The following is a 9,190-nucleotide window of genomic DNA, read 5'->3' on the forward strand; positions in this document are numbered from 1 at the left end:
GTTGGGGACGTGCTGGGAGGAGAGCGAGGGAGAAGCCGGGGGTGTGAAAGGCAGAGTGCGGGCAGGGGAGGAGCCGTGCGAGGCAGGCAGGCGCTGGGGCCAGCTCCTCCGCGCAGCCCGGGCAGGGACAGCACTTCCCCGAGGACGGCGGGGAAGCACCGGCGGTGGCCTGCGGGGACACGCGTGGGGCAACCTCGCCGAGCCCACCCGGTGGCCCGGTGCCGCCTGGCAGGATGAAGCGGCTGTGCGAGGAGAGTTCGTCCGACACGGAGTCGGACGGCACCATCGACGTGGGCCGGGAGGAGGAGTACAGGTGAGGACACGCCGCGGCGGCAGCTCCCCCCCCGGGGGACGGCGCCGTCCCACGACGGTGGTACGATGTCGGGTTGTGGGGTCCCCTCCTGAGGGGCAGTTCAGCGTCCTGGGGGGCAGGAGGGGGTCGCCGGCAGCGGGCACGGCGAGCTCCTCGGGGCGGGCACCGGGCTCCGCCGCGGACCCACCGGGAGCCGCCGGGCACCGCTTCGGGCTGGGCCGGTCCTGCCCGGGGCGAGGACGGGCGGGGGCATCGCTCCAGCGGGGGCTGATGCTGGCGTTAGGACTGACCCGGCAAGGAAACCCAAGTGGTAATACAAGGACTAAAACCGTGTTACGAGCTGGTTGTCTTCAAGAAAATGCCTCATTAGAGGCAATTGCCTTCTCCTGCCCCGTGGGGAGAAGGGCAGCTCTGATCTTGGTTAGCGGCAGCCCGAGATGGGGCATTCCCCCCCCCAGCAAAGGCACCCGTCAGCTGCCTGGATCCGAGGGAATGTGGAAGAAACGAGGAGGTTTTGCACGAGAAACGCGTCTGCTCTGCCGATGCCTTTGTAATGCACCAGATGGGGCTTTGATCTTTAATACCGAGGGACCCTCGCAGCCCGGCCGGGATGAGGGTGCCCGGCTCGAAGCGGACACTTTCAGCATCGCAGTTCACAGGCTCCATCCCATCACCGCTGAGCTGCAGTTTTGGCTCTGGGGTTTTGCTGCTTGGTGAAATAGTCAGGAAATAGTGAGGACAGGACCTCTGCGCGGTTCCCCAGGCAATGTCTTCAGGCTTTGCCATGCTCCCCGGGGCTGTGTCTCTGCTGGCAAAGGGCATCCCCAGGCTCTGCTCGCAGCCCGGGTTCCTATGCTGTGTCAGCCTTAGCAGGCATGCCTGGGATGAAGGAAGGGCTCTGTTACTTGTTCTCGTCCAAAAATCAGCTGCTTTGGAACTCTTGGTTCAGGAGCCAAGTGTCCCCCTTTCCTCCCTCCACATCCAGTGAGGCCCCAGATGAATTAATTCCCTTTTGCTGCTTGGTATCCTGAGGGGAGAAGTTGCCCTGCCCGGTGCCAAGTTCAGGTTCTCATGGGACTAAATTCATGAGTGCGCCTCTTACTGATACGGTCACAGCAGAGTCGGGCATGTCCAACACGTAACGTCCTGCACAAATTCACTGACTGCAGTTTCCAAGTGCATCAATATTTAACCTGCCTGACTGCTGCACGTGAAATATAGCCCAGCTCTTTACATCAGCACAGCACACTGAGTCTATAGTATCCCGATGGATGAAATAGAGGAATTGTCACAAATTTTTATTTCGGTGAAGAGTAACAATGAATTTTTGCTCCCTCTTTGGTGCTTATCTTCTCAAGCCAGTGGTAGAACTGGGCAGTGCTGTCATCTGGTGGTATTTGTATACATTTATGTTGTTGCTCGTGTCACGCAAACACATGGCCAAAAGAGCTGTTCCCGCTCTGACGAGTTTACATCTCGAGTAACGTGGTCCTGTGTGGGACGCTGGCGGATCGGGCAAAATGAAACACTTCCAGGAGGGGAGCAAGGCGGAGCGGTGAGGGCAGAGGGAGGCAGTCGGGCCGTCTGGCTGGGGTTTTCAGCCCATTACCCACCAGTCGAGTGGTTTGGGCAAACCAGTTCCCCTGTAGAGCGGGGATGAGTCACTCCGGGCGTGTGGCTTGGTTCAGTGTGTGTAGCAAGTTTAGACTCTTGGGTCACTGCAGAAGTGCAAAATACTGCTTGGTTTTGGGGTTGTTATTTTGCTTTTTTTTGTTTTGAATAAACAGCCAAAGTTATGCTGTAAATGACAAAATCAAGCAAAGAGCAGTGCAGAATTTTTAATCTTCAGATAATATAGTTACGGTATCTTTTATGTGGTTCAAATCTGTCAAACATATTTTTAAAGTATATTTTGCAGTAAACTAGGTCTTTATATCCACATCTGGAACTCTAGCTCACAAAGAGCAATGTGTTCGGACAGCTCTGCAAAGTGGGTTTCAAAATTCACTGTTACAGACTCCTTGAGTGCGTACTGCGCATTCCTGCGCTGCCAGGCGAATTCGGTACCTACCCCCAGCACGTGTAACGCCCCAGTGCCTGTGCAGAGCTCTTTTCCACATCATACGTGTTCATTGTATGTTTCTTTATGTGCACTGGTGACGCATGTTTGTACTTGCGAAGGCAGCCAGCACCTCAGCCCAGAGAAAGCCCACCCAGTAGACATTCAAATAGGGTACCCGTATGGAGATGAGCGGAGCAGTCAGTAGAAGAACGTGTTATTTCGTCTGATTGTGTAAAACCACTTCTGAAAGCACCTCACTTGGGCCTAACAAAATGCAATTTTAATGGGCTGAGTTTGGTCTAGGTTTTGGCTTGCTGTGTAGACAGCGCTGTCTCTGCAGAAACATCTTTAATAGAATGCTATTAAAATGCTTCGTCAAACTGAAAAATATTTTGATTTGACAGGGTGAATGCAAATGCCCCTTTGCAGATTTGTATGTCTTATGTGGTCTCCAAGTCCCTGTGGAGCGCTGCGCTGGCCGGAGTTGCAGACTGCCATCTCGCCTGCGTGTTAACATCCCTGTGATGAGTTTCGTAAGGCACAGAAACAGCCCCGAGTCAGTCGCACTTTCCGGAGGGAGAAACCCTGCCTGGGGGAGATGGAAGGTGGCCCAGCCGGCCTCCCCCCGAGCAGAGGGTTTTTGCTCCAAGGAGTTTCCCACGCCCAGTTATCCATCATTATGGAGACTTCACCTCCATGGGGACCTAAGGATTGAACTTTGCCTCTCTGCGCATGTCTAGTGCTGACCTTTGGTGTCTTTAGCCTCACCCTTGCCCACCAGGCGCAGGATGGTTTGTGGGACTCTTCTTTTTAGCCTGTCGCCCGCTGTGCTCCTTGTCCCTTCAGCCTGGTCGCCGGGACAGTCGGCCAGCAGGCAGGGTCCCAGCTCCATCACCTCCTGCTGTGTGTTCCCCCTGCCCGTGTCCTGGCCCCTCTCTGTCTGGTTCAGGGGTGTCCGTGCATTCAGAATATCACAGCCCACCCCAAAAATCGTGGTTTGTGAAGCGACTCTCCAGGAAGCCCTCAGAAACCACATCAACGCTACCATCGGCCTCACCCTGAGCAGCGACCAGGCCTTTGCTGCCGCCCTGGGTGGGAGCTCAGATATGCGCTCGCGCTATCGCAGCTCCAAAATGCAAAGCCCTGCAGACAGGGCAGGCTCAGACATGAGAGCCAGGATGTTCGCCCATGGAGGTAAAAAAAAGGCCATGACTCTGGAGCTTGTATCGCTGCTTTTCCAGCCCCGTGGAGATGCCATCATGGACTGAGATTGAAAGAGATGTGTGCGTAGTAGTGGATGGACAGTTTGGTGCAGAAATCTGTCCCAGGCTGGTGGGAGACACTCAGAGCAGAGAGTGGGATTCAAGTCTCTGCTTGGCTCCCCGTCCCCAATTCCTGAGCTCTGTGTTGTGGGTAAAAATGAGATGGGAACCACAGAAGACGTTATTTGCAGGGTGGGGGGAACTGCAGATGGCAAACGTGTGCAAAGCATATGTGCAATGGAGGTTTCTCTCCAGCTAGTGTAAGAAATTATTCCCTCTTTTCCTTTCCAGCCATGTTTCCAGATCCATGTCTCCCACTACGACATCTCAGATACAAGCCAGGAAGAAGAGGAGAGGGGTGAGTATCGTTTGCGTTGAGCAGAGTGGCTGCTGTGTCTCTCTCAGGGGACAGGCTGGTCCCATCTGTGTGCCAGGGCTCCCCGTGACATCCCGTGTGTGCGGTGGGGTGCTGTTGTCATGTTCTTCCTGCGAGGACACAGTGCAAAATGAATTTTACACCATTCCCTGCTCCATCTCCTGCAGAACTATCCCCACAGCCAATTGGAGATTTTTTTGCAGAGGTTTAGCCTCAAATCTGGCAGAAAGCGGTGGGGATAGGGGTGGAGGAGAGCAATTTTACCTGGGGTTATCACACCAGTCAGTTAATGTTTCTTTGCTCAGCTTTTGCACCCAAAACATTTACTTATATGGCCCTGTTCAAAGTGCCTCTCTCACCCTGCCATAGCTGTTAATGAGGGCTTTAAACCCGTGAACTGTGGCTGTAAATGACCGTGATTTCTTCCTCCACTGGGAAATCTGCAGATCATTGAGAAGCGGCGCCGGGACCGTATCAACAGCAGCCTGTCCGAACTGCGGCGCCTGGTGCCCACCGCCTTCGAGAAGCAGGTGTGTGTGTGTCTGTGATTTCCACCCTTCCTCCCGTGTGGGCTGCGTTTCAGCAGTGATAAGGGTAGAGCCCTCAGAATGAGAAAGTCTGGAGCAATGCTGTGTCTTTCTTATCGTCATCGCTTCAGGGAGTAAGTAGGTGGTGAAACTGGGCGGTAAAACAATATTAACAAATATTCAGGAGTCCCAGGGAGGATAAATTCAATCCAGAAAGTGTTTTGCAGATACGAAGATGCACAGAAATGGGGATTTTTCAATTTGCATTGGGGGATCTTGGGAAGGAGCTCCATTTTCTACTCACTTGATGTGAAAACCAGAGCAAATGCTCTGAATGGATGCTCCATTGTGAGCACTCCTGGGCTTCAGGAAGGTTTCAGGGAGGAGGTGATAGGGAAAAACCCAGCTCCTGAGAGGCACAAAACCCTAGACCATAAAATGATGCATTGCTCTTTTTTCCTGCTCCCAACACACAGGGGTCTTCCAAGCTGGAGAAGGCGGAAATTCTACAAATGACAGTAGATCACTTAAAAATGCTTCATGCCACTGGAGGAACAGGTAAGAACTGCTCATATAAGCACACAGGTGAGGTGAAGGTGAAAACCTGGAAGGAAAATTCCCCATCGGCCTCATCAGCAAGCAGAATCTTGGTGCTGGTGTGCTCTGCTGCCCTGCCTGCTTCCCAAGGGAAGTATTTTTTGAGGGAGGGCAGATGGATGTTTCCTGTCCTGTTGTTTTTCTTATGTCTAACGTATGGGTCAGCATCCCATGCATACATTTGGCAGACTGGGGTACGTGGGATAGCAAATCCCCACAGGGACAGTCCCACTGCTGTTGTCACACACCCTGCTAAACACTGCCCAGACAGACACGCGCTTAGTCCTGCGCAGAAACGGAGCCTGCTTCCAGAAAAATGATATTAAACTCTTTACCTCCTCCCTGGGATACATTTCCTGCAGAGGCTGAATTCTGCATGGGGACTCCGCAAATAAACAAGTCCTTTTTCCTTTTCTGTTCTTTTTGTTGTGTGTCTCTTGGTTGTTATAAGAAGAGAGAGGGAGCCCTGTGCAAAATTCAACAAAGGTCTTATTTGTACTGAGACCTCAGTACAGACCCTCTGTCCTGTTCCAGTTAACAGGATGGAGATCATAGCTCCAGTAAAGAAGCCTCTGGCTTGCTTACCACCCATTTTTGGCTTGCTGGGGACATTGCTGGCATCCAGGCTTTGGTTCAGAGCTGTAACTTGGTCTGGAACATTTGTTTAGATATTCAGTTTGACTGCACTGCAACAAAGGGCTGTATTGTCATGAGAGAACCCATCAAGCAAAGTGGTCCAGTGCTTCGCTGTGCTGTGACATTCTCTGCTTTATTGCTTATCGTCTCACTAAGCTGGAAGTAGGGAGCAGAAGCCTAAAAATCAGCCATCGATTGCATTTTATCTTGTTGATTTCTGTGGCTTCGAGCTTTCTCGGCCCAGCAGTCTTCGTTCTGCCACTGTCCTGTCTCCTTCCGCCAGACATCTGTTTAAATGAAGTATAAAGACTGGGATCCAGGCAGAGGAAAATGATGCTAAGCTGTGCATTGAGGAGACGCAGTGTCCCCCTGTTCTGCAAGACCGGGGATGGTCCATTTGCAAAGAGGGACCCAGTGCCCATCTAGCTCATAGCCATGTCTCCAGCAGCAATAACTGAGAGAGTCCAGTAGGAAAAAATTCATCCTTCCTGAGCACAGTTAATGAAACCTCTTGCTCATCGCACATGCTGGAGTGAGAGGCTTCATGACCCTGGTAGTTTTATCTCGATGAGATAACTGCAGATGCTATTCTCATGCACGCAAACGTCCAGTCCTTTTGGACACCCACTTGGCTATCTGCTTCAGTAATATCAGATGGCAGCAAAGTGCCTCAAGTGAAATACACAGTGCATTAGAGAGGGTAGTGAAATCAAAGCACATTCCTGAGCTCTGCATGGACTTACTGTCACCCGTGTCCTCTCCCTACAGGCTTCTTAGATGCTCGAGCTCTGGCTGTGGATTACAGGAGTATTGGCTTCCGGGAATGCCTCACTGAAGTTGTCAGGTACCTGGGCATCCTCGAGGGCCAAAATGCTGCTGACCCCATCCGGCTGCGACTCCTCTCCCACCTGAATAATTACGTGGCCGAAATGGAGCCTTCACCTGTGGCCACTTCCCTCCTGCCCATCCAGATGTGGCCGTGGTCCTTCCTCCACAGCGCTGCTGGCCCTGTGCAAATCCCCAGGAGGGAGGCTGCTCCCACTCCGGTTGTTTTGACTGCATCTTCCCTGGCTTACCCGAGCCCCGCTGTGAGGCCAGCTCCGCTTCGCCGCATCCCCAGCGACATGCTGCCGTCCCGCCGAAGCTTCCTGGCCAGCAGGATGGCCTCTTCCAGCCGGAGGGCCCGAGGCACTGGCTCATCTGCAGCCATAGCAGCTGTGCCCAGGATGCCGTCGCCAGCGGGAGTATTGAGAGAGGGCTCGTCCAAGAGCAGCCAAATCGCGACGTTCCTCTTCTCACCAGCCTCCACCAGCATCCCTGTTCCACCAGCTTACACAGCGCCTCCCGCCTTGGGCACTGCCACGCAGGGACCTGGGATCAGGGTTGGGACATCCAGGATCTGCCGCTCCTGGGCAACTGAAATTGGGGCTTTCTGACCCTGCCTTCCCCTTCGGAGACAGGAATTCTTCAGCACTCATTGCCCGCAGGCCTAAGAACAAACTCAGCTGAAAAGGCATCTTTCCTGCTTTGCAGAAGCCAAGGATCCATAAAGAAAATTCTCTTTGCTCTTGCCTCCCTCCTCGCACCGCCTTCCTTGCCTCACCATCACACGTCCTCTCCCTCGTGATGCCTGCAAACGTAAACCACATCCAATTCGATGCACTTGCCTTCATGCAGCCGTTCTCCAGACCCTTATGGCTACAAGGGAGGGGGCACACGCAGATCCCAACCCTGTCCCTCCTCCAGCAAACCCCTCTGCAGAGCCCAGCATTGCTCTCCTTTGGAAAACAGCCAGCCTTGAAATATTGTCTTATTTCCTTGGGGACTCAGAGCTGACAGACAGAGACTTGCTTGTGCTGATTGCCCATGATGTGTCCCCCAGCTGCAACACCTAATTTTGGCGTGGTGGGATGGATGCAGCTCGCCCCCCTCCCCAGCGCGGTTGGCACCCTGGGAGGCAGGCTAGAGCCCCCCCAGCTCCCTTAGCGAACTGGCTGCCTGCTAATCCCCATGCTTTCCTTGCCGCATTACCAGCTTTTCCCACTTATGTGCCCTTAAGGTGGAGTGAGACAACAGCTTAACAGAGCTCGTTCCCACAGCTGAGCTGAAACACCATCGTGTCAGCAGGGCCTCTGCTGGGTCCCCGCACAAACCGTACAGCAGCAGCCGGACAGGCCGCCCGGGTAGAGGAAGGCTTCTGCAGCCCTTGCTCCACACCGAGGTGCAAAGAGGAGAGACAAGGCGAGACAGAGGATTTCAAAGGGACGTCTGTCACGGAGGGGAAGGCTCTGACGGCCAAAGTGAGAAGAAAAGGCCTTTTCCTCTGCCAGTCTCCCCGCTGGAGCCGTCTTTCCTCCATCCCCTGCTGAACAGCCGTGACTGCAAAGGGGGGGGAATGGGTCAGACCAGACTGCATTTGAAATGCCTCCCTCATTCTCTCTCAGCCCTGTGTCCCTCACCCTCTCCTCCCACAATGTCTCTGTTTCGTTTCTTCAGCGCCATGGTTTGGTCTCATGTTGCTCATCCCTCTCCCTGGTCTGGGACCAAAACCCACTCAAGTTTCACTGCAGACCTTGGCAAGCTCTGGGTCTGCACTTGTCCTGATTCCCCAAGAGCTTTTTCTGCGTGCCCCTAGATAACTGACGCAGCAGATACACCTCTGCTCTTCCAGCTGTCCTCCCCTCCTCTCTTCTTTGGGCACAAAGGAACAGAAACTTGAAGCTCTCGAGCCACCCTGCTCCTGTGTCATGTCCCTAACGCCCATGGTGGCCAGGGCAGGGTGTCCCAGAGCTCCCTCCTGTCTGAACAGCGCCCACTCCCTGTATCTGTGCCTTGACTTGCTGGGATTCATGTGCAGAATAGCCTGGACCCAGTTGCATGCCCACCCCAAGGAGTCTCACCCGCCTCTACAGCACTGTGACAGGAAAAGAGAGAAAAGTGTAGAAAGGTCAGTGCAAAGAAAGGTGGAAAAAAAGGGAGAAGGTCTCTCTTGAATGGGAGAGGCTCTCCCCACGCCTCACATCAAACGCGCAGCCGGTTAGACTGTGTGGATGAGCTGGTGTTTGCCTTCCTACAGATTGTATCTGCCATGTGCATGTCAATGTATGTATCTGCTATTGTTTTGAAAGTGAGTCCCTCCCAGTTGTTTTGATGAAAGTCATCGCACTTAACACACAGAAATGCCTCCGCTACTTCTCCTCACCCTTGTCCTGAAGTGCTAGGATCAGCCAGGAACAACATATTCGCTTTTAATAAAGCCAGAGGAGGTCCTCACGGACCCCGGTTGTTCCTGCAGCTGGTCGGCACGCTAGAGCTCACAGCCAGTAGCCCAGCCTCACTTTATGCTGTGCAGAGCTGTTAGATTCACGAGCTGTGACATGCAGCAAAGGTGTCAAATAAAGTCTTTCAAACCCCTGT

The 9,190-nt window shown here is 53.5% G+C and overlaps 1 protein-coding gene across 1 annotated transcript; it reads left to right on the forward strand.

Annotated features, from left to right (window-relative positions):
- On the forward strand, positions 1 to 9,190 carry HEYL (hes related family bHLH transcription factor with YRPW motif like). Its single transcript, XM_054223997.1, has 5 exons — positions 1 to 313; positions 3,929 to 3,995; positions 4,460 to 4,543; positions 5,017 to 5,098; positions 6,542 to 9,190. Exons 1-5 carry the CDS (start codon positions 234 to 236, stop codon positions 7,207 to 7,209), a joined length of 981 nt encoding a protein of 326 aa, XP_054079972.1. The 5' UTR covers positions 1 to 233; the 3' UTR covers positions 7,210 to 9,190.

This window comes from Rissa tridactyla, chromosome 18, assembly GCF_028500815.1.
Source record: "Rissa tridactyla isolate bRisTri1 chromosome 18, bRisTri1.patW.cur.20221130, whole genome shotgun sequence".
NCBI classification, from domain to species: Eukaryota; Metazoa; Chordata; class Aves; order Charadriiformes; family Laridae; genus Rissa; species Rissa tridactyla.